The following is a 20,837-nucleotide window of genomic DNA, read 5'->3' as shown; positions in this document are numbered from 1 at the left end:
CGAACAGGGCCCATCTCGAAGGAATAAGAGTTTCTTTGTTCTCCACCTTTTAATAGTTGACTGGGCTCCGGTGGGGGAGGGGTTGCCACTCCATTGTACAGTCCTTTTGCAGAGGAATGCTGTCCTGCAGAATACATTGTTTGGCTTTCTGAGTGAATGGGACACATATGTTTCCATCATTAAGAAAAAGATAAATAATGAACACCCATACAGGCACACACAACACACAAAATACAGATATTGTAAATGCCAAGTCATGTTTGACTTTAGTTTCATTCAGGTTGAAGGTTTTCTGGATTCCCTAAAACACCCCTAACTTGTTTGACAACATCTCATGTTTGGTTCTTGACATATTTTCCCGGTGCAGCTCAGTGAACTGGTTGGACTGGTAGTGCCACACCAAAGACTAATACGCATTTCAACCTGATCACCTCAGATCAGCTCATCCTCTTTTCTTTTACTCAAGGAGTTTCAGTTGCCCCACTAATGTGAATATGCAACAACGCACCTCCCAGCCATTTGGACATTTGCATGTCTGTTCAAGAAGAGGAATATTACATCACATTATACCCCCAAAACAAATATACACTTGGAAATATAAATGTATACTTTCTTGATCAGTGCTCGTGGTTTGTGAGTTGATTCTGTCTGGTCAGTCTCATGGTCGCTTCAGCTATGCGGATTTTTCTTCAGCAGCACATGACCAGCAGTCATGGGTTCCCTTTGCCGCCAGGACCCACTGTCCCATCACATGCACAAATTTAATCAAGCAGCAGAATATGGCTGACTGCAAGCAATAAAATGAATAAATCTAATTTCGAGAGTGCAAAACACAAAGAGTAATTTTTCTGATTGCTGCTTTTTCTTCTGGACTGATCTTAAGTGTTCAGATAAGGTCACACCTCAGTTATCTCAACATTGTTGTTACTAAACATTGATACATAAGAAGTGAATTTGTGTGTTTGTTGTCACACAGAGAGGTCACCAGCAATACTGCTTTCAGTAAACTCTATTTTTCAGTACTAATTAAGTTAAGACATTCCCTGCAGAATGAGATAGCCACTCTGAAAAAAGAGATACCACTTGTCTTGCGCTACAACAAATTTTATTCCTGTTTTGGCAAGATATAAACCTAAGCCTTGTGATTACTCTTCCTGAATGGATATGCAGCAAATAAATGTGCAAACAGAACTCTTTGAATGTAGTTTCTACCAAGAGATGCAATTCACTGATAGCAATGGAGACCTGCTGCTGGGGGGGGATTATTCAAGTTCAGCTTCTTCTAATCTCTAGTTTGAGGCTTTAAGATGTAAAATCTCAGAAATCTCAGATATTACATGTAATTACTGTGCAGGAGAGAATAAAACATCTGTATTGTTTCATCTATGACACTTTTGGGGCATGTGGTTCTTGTTACTGAAAATGTTTCACTCTGACTTCGTGTGCATTCAAGGAATTAGGCCAAAGTGTCATTGCATCATGCATCCCACAGTCAGACACCAACTTTATTCTTAATCTCTGTCAGCATAAATCTGTGATTGTTCTAATGTTCTTAAAATGGTTTGGTTGATTTAAGATTCACCATTAGCTGTTTCGGCTGCTGTGATCTGATATCATATCCACTGAAAAGATCCAGATCAATTTCCAACACTGTGGACTGAACAACGCCTGTGGCTAGACCGGTTCATCATCTCAAACAACATTAACTTTACTGTGGACTATTCATCAGTCTACCACTCAACCTATCTTGGTTCGGCTTTGACAGCTAATTATGTCGTTCTAGTCAACGCACTCGAGATTTCGCCAATCAGAGCAACGGATACATGTGCGGACCTGGAGACTGGCCAATCACAGCGCCGTCTCTCTGCGGAGGCGTGACGTCCCGCAGACCCAATTTGAGTGACCGCTACATTGTATCACTGTGGCAAAGGAGTTGCACCGCCAATAATTGGGCTTCATCGTTCCAGTGAAATAATTAATTTGCAGTTTCCATTTGTTTCACCATTCAGGCAGGTTTTTTCCCCCCCCGCGGCTTCGCTGGTTGAATAATCGGGGCTTAACGCGCTCCGCCTCGAAACGTCTATGAGCCGTGGATACAAAGCCCGCAGTCGCTGCTCCTCGCTGTCAGGATACTGTGTTTTGTTGATGTCATCCGCGGCAGAGCCGGAGCGACCTTCAGTTTGGAGGCAAGATTAGGATAAACAAAGACTCGTTTTGGGGATTTTCTCTCGCCGGTGGCACACGCAACGAGAATGGGACTTTTGCTGCACTGTCTTCTGCTCTTTCTCGTCACTTTCACTGTTGGTTTAGATTTTCACCAGCGCGCCAGACCCCACGGACAGTCAGTTTTTGTCAGAAATTCTAAAATAGAGAAAGCTGACAGAATCGTGAAGAGATCTCTCCCGGGATGGCCTGCCGCACCAAAGCACAACATAAATAGAAGAAGCGCAGAGCAAAGCGACACCTGTAAGGCTCTCCAAGGATATGACACCAAGTTAGCCCAAAACACCCACCGCGTAAGTTGCCAATGCATGTTTCTGTTGCACTTTGCACGCCCAACATTTGGATGTCTGTTTTGAATACGCGGCGCAGGTGCTAGTCAGGTAGGCTACACCAGCAGAGGCCTAATCATCTCTTCATGGTAGGGTAGGTGCGAGCCTACCGATAGGGCTGGTTTTCCTGGATAGCGCATGCAAATATAAACCACGACCGTCAGCATAAATGGAGGATGTTTCACTTGTAGGCTCTGTAGGCTTATCGTTCATGTAAAAACAAAACATGAAATTAAGCATGCTATTACGCTATTACATATATGTCAGTATTGCTTTTATTAGGATATTGTCCTGTGTACAGTCTGCGCATAAGTTTTGGCTGTGCCCATCCTTCCCCAAGCTCATACACCCATTAAGGGTTTCTCTTGCCTTGTTGTACTAATTCAGGACAGCCATGACGATTTCTATCTCAGTTTCTGTTGCAGGTAAGTCGTGTGCTTTCCTGGTGTCCTGAAAAAATAAAATTTTAGTGCACAAGGTCCCTCTCAGCGTCCAGTTAAGCACCGACAGACCAAGTTACATTTCTAATGTTCCACTAATGGCTAGTGTAAGCCTATGACCTATATTCATCTAAAGGATGCAAATGCACTCTGTGCTCAAGGATCCTACTTTTTTCTGGTTCAGTGAGTGTGAATGTGGCTCTTTCTTGAACATTAACAGCGAATGGGCCTAGGTGAATCCTTGTGACTGGCAGTAGCAATGGTAGTTACCGTGTAATTGTACGCTGTGTGTCTGTGAGAGCAGATAGAGACCGGGGGACATGTTAGGCTACAGAGACTACTTTGTCTTTAAGGACCTTGCACTTAAATCCAGGAGAGTAGAGTATACTAAATTTGGCATCACCAGATGTGCTATGGATTTTACTGTTTTTAGCACAGAATTTTGTGTTTTATGGAGTGTGCAAAATGCTGATGGAGCTTACAAAACATCTCAGCAACCATGCAACAGAAGTAAACGTGAAATATGAATAGACTACAGGAGAGTATTGTCTTGCTCATTTGCCTATTTTTTTCACTGCAATTTGATCACCTTTGCATTGCTGCCAGTCGGTAAACTTGGCCTCCAGTCTGAGGCACAGGACAGAGTTCCTGACGGCTGACCCTGGTCATACCTCTTGAGGTTACTCCTGTAGGTCCCACCGGAACCAGAGCTGCTTATAGTGTAAGCTGCTGGAAGTGGCCTGCTCTTACACAATCAGTGAATATCCACATAGCTGAAGAGTGAAGGGCCACTTGATGAGATTAAGAATTCAAGTGTTGTACAGTCAGCGACAGGAGTGGCTCAAGCAGCAAAGCAACAATAGCCTGTTTTTGAGTTGAGTTTATTGAAAAATATAAGCAAGATATTTAGGCCTGCTTATCTTAATCTTGTTTGTAATCTTTATCGTGGTAACTCAATTAAGTTCCAGCCTTATTTCCATGGTGGTCCTTTATAAAGGTTTTGATATATGAGTTTTGGAAAAATATTTGTCTCCAAGCAGTTGTGTCAGTCCAGACTGCATAATTGACTTGATGTACACAAAATTCCTTTAGGAGAAAAATCAGATTGTTGACACTATTTTTAACTGGTTGTCCAAAGGATATTTTATGCTGAGTGTATTTGGTCTGAAGTGTGCATTTGGCTTGCAAGTGTTTGTCTGTCTTGATAAGTGCTGCTTCATTTTCATTAGCCAACAATGTTTCAACACTTGGCAAGGGGAAATATGATGCCAGTCAAAGGAAAAAAAATCAAGTAAAAGTTCACAAATAGTCTCTGTGCAATTATGTTGTCAGTTTTTCGTGTCCTTCTTTTGACTCCCTTCTTTGTCCTGTACCTCTGGTAATGATGCAGGTTCATCTTTTTGGGTCATTTTTGGAGGGCCACATAGCTATTTAGACACATTGCTTAGCTGTTAAGCCACTTTAAAATCATATGAAACTGTTATCTTATTTCCCTGTGACATTTGCTGTGCCTTATGCTTATGAGATTGTATGTATAGGTTTTATATTTGTGATGCAATATTTTTGAAAACCCACTGTTGAAGTTTGTTTTTCCGTTTTTCCTTTTCTTCAGTATGCCTTCAACGACCTCAGTGGATCGGTGTCGCTGGCCTGGGTTGGAGATGGCACGGGGGTGAGAGTTACACGCTGGTCTATTTGCACTGAACATATTTCTCTTGTAATGTTGCTCTGTTGTGACTCGAACAGGACAAACTAGGCTTGATAACTCAGCAAACTGGTTATAGTTTACATGAAAACAACACGATACACAGTCAGGGTTCATGGTCTCATTCACATTTATAAATGATCCAAGCCCACTGAGCCTTGTTTTCTTGCAGGTCATCCTGGCTTTGACGACTTTTCAGGTGCCGTTCTTCATAGTGCGACTTGGGCAGTCCAAACTTTATCGAAGGTACGTCTCATGACCTGACCTGCCAGAATAGAGCGTCATTTGTATCTGATTTGCATTTAATTGGCTATGTTAACTTGTCCACCAGTGAGAACTATGGGAAGTCGTTCCAGGATGTGACCAACCTGATCAACAACACCTTCATCAGAACAGAGTTTGGCATTGCAATCGGCCCCGAGAACTCTGGAAAAGTGAGTCACGACTTGATGAAATCTGCTGGGTGAAAATTCACCACACAGGCCTCAGTGTTGTAGTCATCTAGCCCGTTGACAAGTGCATCACTGTCTGCTCTGCTGTAAAGCACTGTAACATCAGCTGAAGCATCAATTCTCATATTTATTCAACGACTTGAACTTTGTATTCTGTGGCTCGCAGGTGATCCTGACAGCTGAAGTGTCTGGAAGCCGTGGGTCTCGGATCTTTGTCTCTGATGACTTTGGAAACAGTTTCACCCACCAGGACCTGCCCTTCGTCCCCCAGATGCAGATCATGTACAACCCTAGTGATTCCAATGTGCTGCTGGTCATCAGTAACGATGTAAGTAGTTGGTGGTGAAGTGTTAGGGGATGTTTTGAGATATTTTTAGAGGGGCAGGCACATTACTTTAATAATAACCTGCCTGAATGTTGCTTTCTAAGTCCTGGTGAGAAAAGTCAAGTCTTGACAATTTTAGTTCTTTATAAGGATTCCTTACATCATTAGTAGCTATAAATCTATCTTTAGTGGAGACACAGAGAGTGACCTTTCAACATGATACATTATATAAAACATTGTCTAATTCCCACATACCAAGAATTATGCCATTGGTCATTGTCTCATGTTTGCATTGGATGCATTTTTTCACATGGCTGGGCTGCGTATGAACAGGTCTTACATACCAGGTTGTGTGTGTCTGTCAGCCTGAGTCAACAGTGAACAGTGGTGTCATCATCTGCTTTTCTGTCCTCAGCATGAGCTCTGGCTGTCTGAAAACTTTGGCGGCAACTGGAGAAAGATCCATGACATGGTGTGTCTGGTGAAATGGTAAGAAATGCCAAAAGCTAAATGCCATGTGCATAATCTGATATCTTTCTTGACACCCTTAGCCCGCTGGGTGTGAATGAACAGAAGCAATTACAAGGTGCTATCAGGGCCTGCAGGTGTCGAAAACCAAGGTGATGTAATGTTATCTGGTCTCCTCAAGTGTCTTGAGTCCAGACAGCAGCTGCTATACCGTAGCTCCAGGAAACATCCCTATTCAACAAGATTAGGAAGTCGTGGGACACCTCCATTCTTATCAGTGTAGTGCAGGGCAAAGTCTTAAGGAAGTGATTGATGCTTGTAAATACAGTATCTGTTGGCTCATGTCCCTCTCCTTTCTTTGAAAAATGACAAGCGTAGTCATCACTGGCATGTGGAAGATGTCAGGTTTTTGCATCTCTCTCTCTATTAGGAGATTAGGTACCATATGGGTGATTAAAGGACAAAGTATATTTGGTTGAACATAGGCTCTTAATGGGGTAAAACAAAGGCAAAGAGGGTTTTTTTTGTAAATCTCTCTATTTATTGCCCATCCTAAAGATCACCTAATTGATCTCATTGTGGGCAGGTGTGTTTTTTAGTCTACATTCCAGTGCGTATTTTGTATATTTTCACGTATTCTCATGTTTTGACTTGTTTAAATTTATGTTTGGCTTGTTCTAACTTGGAAAGCTTGCTGATAATTCAAGTGTTTGTATTGCTGTTGCTTAGCCGGAGATAAATGTGTAGAGAGTCCCCTCCCAAGATATTCATTGTTGCTGCTCCTTCGCAAGCTAGGCAATAAAACTGCACTGAAGTCAGTGAATGTTTGACTAGCTGTTTTTGGGCCAGGCCCCAGCAGCAGTATTCTTGTTTCAGTTGTCTTATGTGCATCAGTGCATAATTTGGCAGCTATAAATGTTTGTTTACTTGTGAATTTTAAGGGTGTGCTTCCAAGGTTGCTGAGTCTGAGCACGGTGCGTACAACAGTTTGTGCTCCGACACTCTCTCTCATATCGTCCCACAAGACCTGACCCTGATATGAGCAGGCCATGGGAAAATGGGTCAGTTTCAACTGGGGCAGGAGTTTCTGAAGTCATAACAGAACACACTCTGAGCAAAGTACACACTCAGGAAGGGCAAGGCCTGTATACTGTTTGTGTTTGATAAGCCGTGGCACGTGAAGCCCCACAAAAGAGCATGTTTCAAAACAAAGCACCGGGCTCCTACTGCTGTATGTCTGTAGGAAGGTGTTTATTTCCTTACTCAGTCATTACACAACAGTGTGTTTGGATATCATAAACTCTCAAAGTTTTAACTTTCATTATTACAAATTCTGATTGAAATTCTTCCTTGATACAGGAAACATTCCTCAGTTTTAAATGTTGGTCCATAATTATATTCACTCCCTGATTTTGTTGTACAGTGGAAACTGAGCATACTATGAAATGTGACTTTGCACCAGTGTTTGCATATCTGTGATCCTCTGAGCTGATATGTGTGTGGCTGCGTATCTGACGATCTTGTTACTTCCTGTTTTGACTCTAGGGGAGTGAAAAACACCATCTTCTTCAGCACCAACCTTAATGGATCCTGCAGTAAGTGACACCTTTATGAAGCAAAACTTTAGATGAAACCCCCCAGCCTGGATTTGTCTTGATCTCAATTTTTGAGCATGCATACATAGATGATTGTGGAGCACTTTGAAAAACATTGTCTAAAGGTAACTCAAAATATAAGCATCAAGTACAAAACATAAACTACCTTGTTATCTTCAGGCCACTGCTACATGTTAATCAGTTTGAACAGTAATTTGAACTGTAGTGAAGCTGGTGACAGCATGAGGTATGATGAACTCCATGCAAAACTATTGATCATCAATTCACTGAAGTAACAAACGGTATCAGAAGTGACAGATGATCTTGATCAAACAAGGAAAAAAATCTTTAAAGCGTTGCTACACTCCTCGCTGAGATAGAAATTCTCCCAAAATAGACGACATGCAAATCAGCGCATTTCTTCTGTTACTTTTAAACTGTCAGCATTTTCATTTCAAGCATTTCTTTTTTTTTTCTGTTCCCAGCTGACCGTGGGATGCTGACTCTGAGGAGGACCACAGACTACGGAAAAACCATCAAGACTGTGGCCAGTAAGATCTACTCCTTTGGCCTGGGTGGACGCTTCCTCTTTGCCTCTGTAATGACAGGCAAGGTTGGTATGAGTTCAGTTTTCCAGCAAGACAGAGAGAAATGATCTTCACACAGTGGCATAACACTGATTCTTTGGACCTATCAGTATGTCATAAAAGGCTTCATTGTGTTTGATTTGAAATATGATATGTATTTGTAAGGAGATCTGTCACATCGTACCTACAGATCATTTTCATAATTGTGAATTGAAAAAGGCTCATTATTTTCCCAATATCTGTGCATTATTCTTACTTCTGCATTTGGTTTCACAGAGAAATCATTAGGGGAGTATCAGTTACATAACTATGTCAGTGCCTGCAGTTTCAGTTTACTTGCCTACCCCACTTGTTTGAAAATTGTAGTGCACCGAGGTTACCAAATCAATCTGATTACATAGAGCTGAACTGCAGCCCAACACTGCAAAAAGGTTCAGTGACGCCCGCCTAGTTTGGCTTTTTAACCTTGGAAAAGAAGAGAACTGTTAGTTTAGCCTCTAAAGCATAATCAGTTCATGATACTATACACTGACATATGGAGGTAACACATGCTACTATTGTTGTTAACATCAAACAACACTAGTTATCATTTAAGATCTCCAAAAAATATGCTTGTTTTTGATGTCTTTAATAAATATAGGAAGTGACATTTTACCTATGTCATAGTGATTCATGGGGAAATTAAGCCTGATGCTTCTCCGGAATGGCCCATGTTGAAATGTTGTTGTTGAAATTGCCAGAGCCTGCAAATGAATAGTAGGACTGATCCGGTGTGTTTGGTGTTTGTGCATTTCTCTGTGTCCTCTGTGTTTTCTGCTTTGCATTGGTTTGTAGACTCGTCATCAGTCATTTTCTAGTTGTTTCTACTTTTAATCCTAACATTTCTCTTCTCCTGTCTGCCTTTTATTCTCCCTCTCTCTCGCTGTCTCTCTTTCTTCTCTGCCTGTCCATCTCTGTAGGGCACTATGAGGATGATCCATGTGTCAGTGGACCAGGGTGAGGTCTGGAACATGGCCCAGCTGCCCCCTGTTGGTCACGAGCAGTTCTACTCCATCCTCGCGGCCAACGATGACATGGTCTTCATGCATGTCGATGAGCCAGGAGGTCAGTCCCTGCAGCACCCTGGACAACTTAACACTTCTATTCACCACACTGTATAGTGACAGTGACATTTTAAAAGTGGAGAAATAAGAAAAACACTGCCTCGCTATGCAGGCGGTTATCAGTATGAATACCATTTTCTTATCTACCATTATAATATGTGATGAATCCTGGCCCCTGTATTTTATCCGTGTGATCCAATGTATATTTTCCTGTGTTGATAATGGTTATAAATGTCCACAGATACAGGATTTGGCACCATTTATGTATCAGATGACCGGGGCACTGTGTACTCCAAGTCACTGGAGCGCCACCTTTATACCACCACGGGGGGCGAAACGGACTTCACTAACGTCACCTCTCTGCGGGGGGTTTTCATCACCAGTGTCCTGGCTGAAGGTAGCTGTAATCATATGCATTCATTTAGATACACCAATAACAATACATGAATGCATGCCTGTACTCAAAGTGCCCCGGAAACCCACACACACTCACCTGCAAACTGGTTCTCTATTTCACACTGGAGGGGGGGCCTTGTGTAAATATTTCATTAGCTGTTCAGTGTGAGGTGAGCTTCCTGCCTGGAGGAGCTGGCTGTCACTTCAGTAGAAATACTTCATGCCACCAGTTTCCCTCTGAATCGTTTCCCTACTCTGGTCGCTGTCTTTGCTTTCAAGAAATGCCTTCTGTCTCACCCTTTAACCCTTTCATGCATGAATTATGAAAGCCTGAGTCAAGATTTTTTTCTTTTGTGTTTTTACTCTTCTTAGGGCATGAACACTTTTGTGAGTCTCCATACTTCAGGACAGGACTGGTATTACCATGTCATGATACTAGTATTAATATGTTTTCAGCAACAAGAATTAACAGTCTCTGCATAAACCTCAATAGGGGGAGCAGCAGAGAGCATTCTAACAGCTGATATGCAATTCCACCATAGAAACCATTGCATATAGGAGAAAATGACTTTAAACAGCTGTCCACTGTAGTGACCGCTATGCGCCAAAGGGTTAAATGTTATTTTATTTCTTTTACTCGCACTTCTGTTGTACATGATCATGCTGTGGTCATAGGATTATTGCCAGGACACTTTGGACATGGCCACTGCACTAACTATGGGAACTTGTCATTTTTTGGGGTCTCACTATCAAAGCTTATTGCACACCATGTCTCTGGATAAGAGCATTGGCAAAACCCCTCAGTCTGCATGTAAATGGAAGTCATTGTCTTGCTGTTGCAGATAGCTCAGTGCAGTCTGTGGTGTCCTTCGACCAGGGAGGGGAATGGGTTCCCCTGCAGAAACCTGCCAACAGCAAGTGTGATGCCACAGCCAAAGACCCAGACGAGGTAAACATGACGACGGGTGTGTCTGGACAAAAATGTAGAAGGAAGTAAACTTGATCAGGCCTAAGGGGAATTCTGCACTTTTGAAAGATACAGTGTTACTTTGGTATTATTCTTTTGTATGAGCTGTGATGAAAATGTATTGTTTGGTCAGTAAAATCACACAGTGTTGGGACTGAGGACAGGCAGGTATTAAAACAGTGGTCGTGTTTGTTTCCACAGTGTAGTCTCCACATCCATGCAGCCTACAGCACAGCTATGAAGCTCAACATTCCCATGCTGCCGCTGTCTGAACCAAATGCTGTGGGCCTCATCTTAGCTCATGGTATCCCCCAACACACACATACACACTAACACACACACACTCAGCATCCTGTGCTGCAGCCTACATAGTAAAAGGTGTTCACACACATACCACATTTTTTTTAATGGCATTTCTGAGATTTGTTCTGTTTTAAATAATGGATTTCTAATGCAGATGTGCTGTATAATGAGAGCAAGTGGAAGAGTTATTGTTTCCTTGCCCTCTGATCTCTGTTGTGTATTTTTTCAGGGAGTGTTGGCGATGCCATCTCAGTGATGAGGCCTGATGTGTATGTGTCTGATGATGGTGGGTACACCTGGCTAAAGGCCCTCATCGGACCCCACCACTATGCCATTCTGGACTCTGGAGGCCTGCTGGTGGCTGTGGAGCACAGCACGATTCAACCTGTCAACCAGATCAAGTGAGCTATTTCTGGAGGGGAGGGGAAAAGCTTGGGTTAGTTGTTAGAAGATGGTGGTTTCTGCTTCCTGTTTGTCTTCCCCTGTGCTGTGCTCTGCATAACATGTAACCTCACTGTGATGCAGCTGAAAAGTGATAGACCTCAAACAACTCTGCATTTCATGGTGTTCATTTTGTGGTATGAAGCATGCACTGTCAGTGAATGCATTGCTGACACGGTGCCACTGTTTGTACCTGTTTTTTGAGTCTTGATGTGATGCTGATGGCATTCGTCATTGTCCTTGCAGGTTTTCCACTGATGAAGGACAGTGTTGGGCTGTGTATAACTTCACCCAAGACCCTATCTACTTCACTGGGTTGGCATCTGAGCCGGGAGCTCGCTCCATGAATGTCAGTATCTGGGGCTACCGTGACTCAATCATCAGCCAGTCCTGGGTCTCTGTCACCATTGACTTCAGGGAGCTTCTCACCAGAGACTGTGAGTGACATGGTGATTTGTTCACAAGGGTTGTGTTTAGTCTGATGTGATACAACTAACTGATGGCATTATAATTCAGTGATTTAGAGGGAAATTGTGATTAAGCATTATGTTTGCAAATAAGTCCAATATATATTTGTTTTTTTTAGGTGTGGATTCAGACTATGTGCAGTGGCTGGCCCACTCTGATGACATCAGCGACCCTAACGATGGCTGCATGCTGGGCTACAAAGAAAGGTTCCTGCGTCTGAGGAAAGACTCTGTTTGCTGGAACGGACGAGATTATCAGGTCAACACCCAGCCGACTCCCTGCCTGTGTACCTTGGATGACTTCCTGTGGTAAGATTTCAGCTTCCAGGCTCAAAATACCACTTGGTCAGAAATAGAACGATATTGTTGGTCTCATATTTCTCTGACTTCTCTGGCGGGGATTGACAGCCACTCTGAGGTGCTTACTATCAGTGGTGGGAAGATTATCAAAATATCCTGCTCAGGGAGAAGTATACTGTTACTCAGCTCTAATTTTGCTCAAGAATTAACATTACTGGTGTGAAAATGTTACATAAAAATAGAACAAAGCCAATTTAAAATGCACTGATGGTAGATTGTATGAGATTTCTCATATTATGAAAAAATATGACAATATGGAGGATAGCTAAAAAAAACAGACAGGCAAATGTGAACCAGTAATTTAGCTGAATGGGTGAATTTAGCTGAATAAAGCTACTATCATGACTAAATTTGAGCATGTAGTCAATATTATCTTCAAATTGTGCAGGTTTGATATAGACTTTGAAGAGTTTCTGGTGCCATTCTTATGCATTCACTCCTCTGTAGTGCATGCAATTTAAAATATAGGAAAGTACAATATTTACAAAAGTCCATTTAGACAATGACAAATAGTTTGCCGGGTAAATTGGTGTCCTGTTGCTAGGCACTTAATGTACCATGTTAATCTTGAACTTAGTATCACCGGTAGCCACTGAGGTCTTGAAACCGACTTTGAGCTAGACGGACCCATGGATGTAACCCTCTGACCAATCCAGTCAGTTCACCAGAAATCTAATAAATTACAACAATGAGAGGCAAATGTAATTGGTCCCTCCCATCCTTTACATACCGCCCTCCCATCTTCTGACTCTTTCCAGTGACTTTGGATATTACCGTAAGGAGAACAGCTCGGAGTGTGTGGAGCAGCCGGACCTGAAGGGCCAGGTTCTGGAGTTCTGTCTGCATGGCAAGGAGGAGCAACTGCAGACCAGTGGGTAAGGATCCAGTTTGAAAGCCAACAGATGTCTAGATGTCAATTCAGTCTGTCCTTTAACTTTTATAAAATTATTAGTTGTGGATTGCTTTAAGCACCATTCACAAATCTCTAGCAAAATACCATTTTCGCTCTGTTCAATGATAACAAACTGAACAATGCACCCCTGATCCACAGTTATAGGAAAATCCCTGGAGATAAATGTGAGGGAGGAACTACACCTGAGCGTAAAGAGATAGACCTCAGCAAGAGGTGTGTCAGTGACCTGCTCGGCCCAGAACTACTGGTAAATATCTGTGTTCACATCAGAATCACGACCTACTGAGGCTTCTGTAATATTTTTGAATATATTCTCATTCACGGAGTTACCCATTTCTTCTCCTGTCCCTCTGCTTTTGTTGCATTGTATTTTTACAGACAAAAATTCAGTCCTCCTCCAGGACTGTGCCTGTCATAATAACGGTCATCATCGTCATGCTGCTCAGCATTGTCGCAGGAGTCATCTTTGTCAAGAAATATGTCTGTGGCGGCAGGTGGGTGTTACTCTCTGGCTAGTATTTATTGTTAGGACTGTGCTCCAGATTTGTACCCTGCACCTGTCCACATCAGAGCATGGGTCAAGGATTTTGTAATGTGCAAACTTATGTAGACATCTGGATTTTGATTACTATTTTATCTTTGTTTATTTATAAGTTTTGCGTGTTAACGTTTTTCTGTGTTTTGGGTGAAATGACAGTATTTTCTGTGTGCTGCGCAGGTTCCTGGTTCACAGGTACTCAGTGCTGCAGCAACATGCTGAAGCCAATGGCATCGAGGGGGTGGACGACCCGCTGGAGACCAACCACACTCAGAACGGCAAGAGGGAGTTTCATGACGACTCAGACGAGGTACAGTGGAAACATTCGTCCTTCATACACAGGCTGAGAGAGTAACATGATATTCAGGGTAGCAGCTTTTTTTTCCCCCAAACGCAGGGCTAGTATTGCACTGGCAGTAGCATGAATTACTAAAGATACTCTATTGGCTCCACTTGTGTTAGACAAACGTCTTTAGATGTCAGTTGTGAATTCAGTGAACTAAAGGCTATAAATAGAAAACAAACAGAGAATTTTTGTTTGAGCTGGGTGTTGTTACCATGCTCCTGTTAATGTTGCATTCATGTTAAGCTGTTTTCAAATTTGATACCATGCAGTTGAGAATCTGAGAATCTGTTGTCAGCAGGAAATGCTGTCATACCATTTCATCAATAGGACAATGAAAACTGAAAGTTGTGAGTCAGGAATAGTGGGAGAGTGTGGTTTTGTCTGAAGTTCAAGATTCAGAATAGAAAGAAACCTGCATGTCCTGGACCTTATTTGTAAAGTTGCACAGCATTATGAAGCCAATAATGAAGCCTTGGCATCCCACTGTGCACACCTAGTGTATGCCACTTGCCGTGAGAGTCGCATTTGTCTTACATAAGTTATGGAGCTGCAGGAGGAGGTATCATGTTGTCACTGGCCAATTTATAACGCTGTCAAAGTCTGGGTTGGCTCAGCTGGTGATAGCCTTAGGAGAAAGGAGTGAGAGATTAACCATTAAATAAAGGAGTAAACCAGGAAATAAACTCCCATTACTTTGACTTCCCAAAAATGTGTATCTTGGTGACATCATGTGGCACCAGTAGTTGAATATTAAATTTGTAACTAATAAAACAGTCACATGTTTTTACATGTGACACCCTTACCATCGTATAAAACTTTATCTCTCCTGAATGATATCCCTTTGGTTTACCTTTTTGAATGATACCCAGCCACATTGTACTCCTCCATAACATCCTATGGAAGGAAATAAATAAAATCAAGTATGTAATTTCATGGGGTCTTTTCATGGGTTTGTCAAAATCACAATATAATCCTAACCAGGCAGTCATAAGCAACATGTATATAAACATGGCCAGTGCATCAAAACATTATACATGCACAGCAATGCCTCTCTCCAGGGTGGAGGCTGGTGCAGGTCAGCCACAGTAAACCAAAACTATTCCTGCTCACACCAGGATACTGATATGAGCTGGGATATTCTTTTATGGAAAATGTATCCTTGTTTACCCTTCTGGGTTGGTTCAAGCATGGTTGGGTGGGTTCATTTCCCTGTTTTTTTCTGTTTCTCTTTACACAGGACCTGCTTGAATAGCAGGCACAACCTGTCATACAACTGAGCAGCAGTCCACCACGTGGCTGGCAACTGTCCTCTCACTCTTTCGTCTCCAGCTACTTCTTCCTATCACCTTCTAGCGTGACCTTTGGCCTCCGCCACCAGACAAAGAGTCTGTGTCACCCCGCTGTCATCCATGAGGTATCTAATGAATGTACAGAGGCTGCCTGGGATTAATGCCACGGCTGAGAAGAACCAAGGAGGGCTTGTAGTGTTGTGCTTTGACTACTGATTCTGTTGAGTTTGAATTTCCAAGTTCTGTTTTCTAGAGAATGGAGGACTATTGCAATAATTTGAACGCTGACAGAACCAGAGTAATGGATTTTCTGCTTTGAAGCAAGCTAGTTATATTAATATACCACCGTTGCATTACGGGTTCTGCCTCTCCCGTCACCTGGGAGTGCTCTTGGGAACATTGCCCACTTCTGCTGAAGATGTGTGTCCTTCTTCTCGTGCACTTGTACATAAACCTTTTTCCTTTGCCATTGTTCATGTGATTTCATTTGGGAATGTGTTTATAAGGTTGCTGTTGATTGCTGTGGTTTGGTTAATAACTCACCCAAGCCACTCAAGTCTTAATCCTTACTTTTAACTAAGTATTTGTCTAAGTCAGAGGTGACAAACCATGTGACCTGGAGTGCTGAAGGTATGTAGGGTTTCATTTCAACCAAAGAGAAGAAGAGAAATTCCCTGACATAGCTTTTGGTTGAAAAACTCGAATGGTTTCGGCCTTCTGTGGCACATAGTTTGACACCCGTGGTCTATGAAGTACTAAGATGCAAGTGGAAACTTCCATTTGCATTAGGATTGATAGCAATAATATATTTAGATACAAGGTACAGGCAAATATAACACTTGATTGCCACATGTCTCAATTCTCGAATTAGTTCATTTTAATCAATGGAGAAGTTATTGTGTGAACTGCAAAGCCCAAGCTTATTTTTAATACCATGCATCAATATGGAAGACAGTCAAATGTGTGTCTATTTTGAGACAGGAGTTAGTTAAAAAATAATGTCTGCAGTTCTGACTGCCTAAAGCACAAGGTCCTTTGTATGCCAAGAGTGTGTAGTTGAGCATTTTTCCTAAATGTGATCTCTGTGGTAATCACTGTAGTAACATGTCATTTTGCTGTATGTACAGGTCGTGTTTATAATTACTTGAGCAGTTTTTGTACTACTAACAAGAACTTTTCAAATTAATTAGCAAATGACAAAATGGCAAATTTTAAAATGGTTTGAGAAATTACAGAAATATAGTTTAAAAATAGTTTGATAGGAAATATCTACAGGTATTTTTTACAACCAGTTCCTATATGAAGTAAATAAAATATGAAGTAAGTAAAATCAATATAATTTGAGCGTGTAAACACAAGGGCAATGAGAAAAGCAATGTGATTGCTGAAGTGTTTACCAGCGTAACTGGCAGATGCTTGCATATTTAAAGAGTTCACAGACACGGTTGTGTAAGCTGAGAATATTGTGCTGGTCTGTTGTCTTTGTAGGTATTTGTGTATGAGGTGAGCAAGTTCTCCAAAATCACAAGGACATTAGAGGTTTGTAACTGGGTCAAGCCATTCATAATTAACTAATGTATCTTCCTGAAACTTCTCAAAAATGCTATAATTTTGAAATAACTGGACGCGCCATTACCTCCCAACAAATGTCTGGCACATCAGCTCTTACATTTTTTTTCTCCTTGTAAAGATTTGTTGCACAATTATCTTTGTCTTCTGTTCAATGCATTACTTTCGTACAGGCGTAATTTATTGTGACGAGCAGGTTCAGAGTGCAGTAAATGTGATAGTTGGGATGTGGTTGTACAAGTGCCTGGTGCAGGGATTTAATGCGAGCCCTCCCAATGTGTGGCCAGCGTGGAGTCACTGATAAATGATTTATCAGTCACTGGGTAACCAGTTAGATCCAGTATGTCAGTGATACCCCCAAGTTGCACTTCCTGCCTAAGTTAACAAATCCTTTAGCAGTGAAAATGTGTTTCATGCAGGCTCCCATTGAAGTTAATTGCATGTTCATTACCAATAACTATACATGTTTTGATGAAGTTATTTCTTCAAATCCACAGAGCTTGATGAAAAGAAAACAGGGTCTGATAACCTGGTTGTCCTCTCTGCTGTTTCATGTCTTATGAAGAGACATCATTCTGACTTAGATTTTGCTCTGAAGTGAGAATCAACTCGTTGTGAAAGGACAAAGAGTGATATGTAGCTGCTATACATTGACTGGGGAGACACTTGCAAAATTCTTATTTAATGAAGGTTTTATTGCATTTTGTGGTGGTGACATATTTTCCTTGCCGTTGGAAACACTATAAATCAATAAGTCATTGTGATGGTTCTGTAAATATACAATGTTACATCTTTGTATCTGCTATGTTTCTCTCTTCTGTATATTTGAGGCAATTTGCTCTGGGTTGACCAATAAATTAACATGTTCCTCTATTTCTGTAAGGTATTTGTGATTTTTTCTTTTTTTACAGACTGCCGTGTAAAATGTGAAGCTTGCAAAAAACCCCAACAAGCTGTGGATGTCATATACTGTAGTTGACACAGTAGTTTGTCATTGTCACAATTGATATTTTCAGTCGGTTCACAGGGCGCTCACCTGTCTGACCAAGATCATATTTCTGTGAAATATGGTTGCTGAAAACAACAAATACATTCTCTACAAACACAGGACATTCTGTTTTACCACCCACTCCTTCGCCTCATTTAATACCTGTGTACACAACTGACCTGATGTTGTTGACAGCCATTGGTCAGAACATCCTATCTAAATAATTAGGCCAACCTGAAAAGTGCACAAAAATGACCCAACAACCTTATGCAGGATATCCTCAGATTCTATACAAAAAATTTCCCTCTGTGTCAAAGAAATCATTCCCAACTTGCACCGCAGGAGAGTGCTTTGCTGTTAGCATAAGCTCTTTGAGTTCATCCTCAGACAACACCCACCCATCCCAGCTCTCCTCTTCCTCCTCCTCTTCTTCTTCTTTCTCCTCTAAAGCTCTGTTTTTGGTCGCACTGTCTTCCTCTGTTGATCTTGTTGTCAGTGATGCATGTTTACTAAGTTCAGCTGGTGAGACTGAGGGCAAGGAGGGCAGAGTGGCAACAGGGGTGAGAGTACTGGCACTGGCCACCAGGGATCCTGAGCTTTTGGTACCACTTGGTATCAGAGTCTGGTTGGCCACAGGGGCCAGTTCTCCTGCTTTGCCTCCAGAGGGCAGTATAGCTGGTGCGCCATGCCCAGGCAGCCTCGGCCTGTCCTGTCCTGTCCCACCTGGAGACAGAGCCTGCTGTCCGAGCCTTCTCATTACTTGAGTGTCCTGCTTGGCTTTTCTTTCAGGAGGAGGGACAAACTTGCTCCTGAGGACTCTCTGGATGACATCGGGGGTGACAGAAAAGCCTTCAGCCAGACGCTCCACTGTCCACTCCTCTGGCTGCTCTTGCTTTAGATACCTGAAAGATGAATGACATTTGATGCACTAAAGCAGGGGTGTCAAACTGGTGCCATGGAGGGCCAAGAGCCTGCAGGTTTTCATTCCAACCAAACACTCCACCAGGTGATTTCACTCATCAGTCCCTCCTCTCTGCTTCAAGGTGAGGTGATCAGTGGAATATCCTGGTGGAGTTTTTGGTTGGAAAGAAAACCTGCAGCCTCTTGGCCCTCCAAGGCACCAGTTTGACACATGTGCTCTCAAGTGTCTTTATTAGCAAAATTATATTGAGGAAAGATTTGCTTTTAAGTGTATTACAAGTGAGTGGCCGGACTAAGCAAAAGCATGGCTCCCTCCTCCTCACCTGATCTGCTCTATAGCATCCCAGCTTAGCCTCCTCACTGGAGCTCCTGGTGGGGTCATCTGCCTCCTCAGTATATGGTATTTCACAGTCCTCTGCCTCTTTTTCTCCTTACTAAAAAAAAAAAAACAAGTGAGCCACCATTTATGTCACAGCTTGTCTTGACAGGATGCACAAAGGATAATCATTTGAAAAAATCTATATGACTCGTGTGATTAATGGCGCTGTTTCTCACTCGATAAAGTCCTGGAGCTTGTCCTCTACATCCTCCATGTCAAGGTCCTCATCAGAGAGCTCACGGCTGTGTCTTGGTGCTCTGTCTGAGACTCTGTGCACATGGCTCGGTCTCATCCACGCCTTTGCATCTCTGCTGGCAAATCGGCTGCTGTTGGCAGAAACCTGGGGCATCACTGACAGAGCTCCAAGCCTGGAGGCCAGGGAGAGGACCTGGAGGGGTCTGGCCATGCTGAGGAATCACTCAAGTGGACTCTGTAATCAGACAGAGGTGTTAACCCTTTTCACCACAATCTGTTTTGTCAGTGAGGTTAATCCAGTCCCAGACACTTTAACTAGCTCTGTTTCAAAACAGCTATAAAACCCAGTTGCTTAACCCTCCTATTATCTTTAGGGTAAATTTGACCCCACTCAATATTTAACATCTCTAAATACATAATTAACATAGTTTTTTGCTTCATATTTAATAACTTTTCCAAATTAAATGGGGACAAGTGGGTAAACATGAAATGAACATGATGATATGGTTTCAAGATCCTGTACGCATTTTGTACTCATCAGTGTTTCTTTGGGATCAATTTGACACCAGGCCGTTTTAGCTATATAAAACATAAGAAATATCAACATTTTACACACATTTGTTTTAGCTGTTTTGGATGACACTGAGGAATAAAACATGCCATTTATAATCTTCAAAAAACTTCCTTCTGCTTCTGTCCTAACCCAGCATTTAAGCATACCTGTAGTAGTGCAAGAACCACTGATAGTTAATGTGACATTTAGGAAGGAAAAACATGATTCCCACATGAATTTTGATATGTATGTATGTATGTGTGTGTGTGTGTGTGTGTGTGTGTGTGTGTGTGTGTGTGTGTGTGTGTGTGTGTTGGGGGCAGGGGGTGGGATTTTAATTATTGGGATATTTAGATCGTCAACAAGACGCAAAGTAACTGATACATCAACTTGGGTAACAGTTATTATTGTTTTTCTTTAAATTACTAAGGTCAAACTGACCTTGACTGATAAAAATGTTGGTAAAATTGAAGGTAACAGGAGGGTTAATGACCTACCTTGTGCAGATTTGAGAAACTGGCCAGTGTCTCAGACCTGAGCAACATCCACTGCTTTCACAAGAGCTTACCTGGAAGAGGACGCGCTAATATTTCCTAGAATAACGCAATCCCCCTAATGTTGTTAATCCATCAGAATAAATCCCCTTCCCAAAACTCGTGTGTACCACTAGAAATGGATGTACTTCCGCAAACATACTGAAATTCACACCATGAATGCACTGCACTGCCTGCTGCTGGAGTGGAGGCGCAATTACAGATTTGTTCTGGAGAAAGAGGTTCGTTTATAAAGACGCTGGAGTTAATATCAGAATCATATTTTAACCTTCGGATAACAGTGTACTGCGCTTGTAAATGTCAATATTTTATACCTGAGGGCGCTTGCAAGGGAGCGAACAGCAAGGTCTACTAGTGTGAATCAAGATTATTACAGTTAACAAAACTAAAATTAAAAATAAAACATGAAGCTGAAACGAGCATACCCACAC

At 42.0% G+C, this 20,837-nt stretch overlaps 2 protein-coding genes across 3 annotated transcripts; one reads left to right on the top strand and one right to left on the bottom strand.

Annotated features, from left to right (window-relative positions):
- Positions 1-1,879: 1,879 nt before the first annotated feature.
- On the top strand, positions 1,880-17,689 carry sort1b (sortilin 1b). Its single transcript, XM_030055846.1, has 20 exons — positions 1,880-2,516; positions 4,605-4,664; positions 4,870-4,943; positions 5,029-5,131; positions 5,316-5,477; positions 5,890-5,963; positions 7,488-7,537; positions 8,023-8,150; positions 9,084-9,228; positions 9,469-9,624; positions 10,466-10,572; positions 10,792-10,894; positions 11,123-11,294; positions 11,581-11,771; positions 11,921-12,110; positions 12,920-13,036; positions 13,213-13,321; positions 13,453-13,568; positions 13,793-13,922; positions 15,196-17,689. The coding sequence occupies exons 1-20, from the start codon at positions 2,253-2,255 to the stop codon at positions 15,208-15,210; spliced, it is 2,466 nt and encodes an 821-aa protein (XP_029911706.1). The 5' UTR covers positions 1,880-2,252; the 3' UTR covers positions 15,211-17,689.
- Positions 17,488-20,570, bottom strand: ngrn (neugrin, neurite outgrowth associated). 2 transcript variants are annotated; one of them, XM_030055855.1, is made up of 4 exons: positions 20,350-20,570; positions 19,281-19,534; positions 19,049-19,159; positions 17,488-18,706 (listed from the first exon to the last, which is right to left on the bottom strand). In XM_030055855.1, the coding sequence occupies exons 2-4, from the start codon at positions 19,508-19,510 to the stop codon at positions 18,085-18,087; spliced, it is 963 nt and encodes a 320-aa protein (XP_029911715.1). In that variant the 5' UTR covers positions 19,511-19,534; positions 20,350-20,570; the 3' UTR covers positions 17,488-18,084. The 2 variants fall into 2 exon arrangements, with proteins under 2 accessions (XP_029911715.1, XP_029911716.1); XM_030055856.1 differs by having other exon boundaries at positions 20,421-20,566.
- Between the last annotated feature and the right edge of the window lie 267 nt (positions 20,571-20,837).

Source organism: Myripristis murdjan, chromosome 7, assembly GCF_902150065.1.
Source record: "Myripristis murdjan chromosome 7, fMyrMur1.1, whole genome shotgun sequence".
In the NCBI taxonomy this organism is placed as follows: Eukaryota; Metazoa; Chordata; class Actinopteri; order Holocentriformes; family Holocentridae; genus Myripristis; species Myripristis murdjan.
This window is presented reverse-complemented; position numbering and strand designations above follow the sequence as displayed.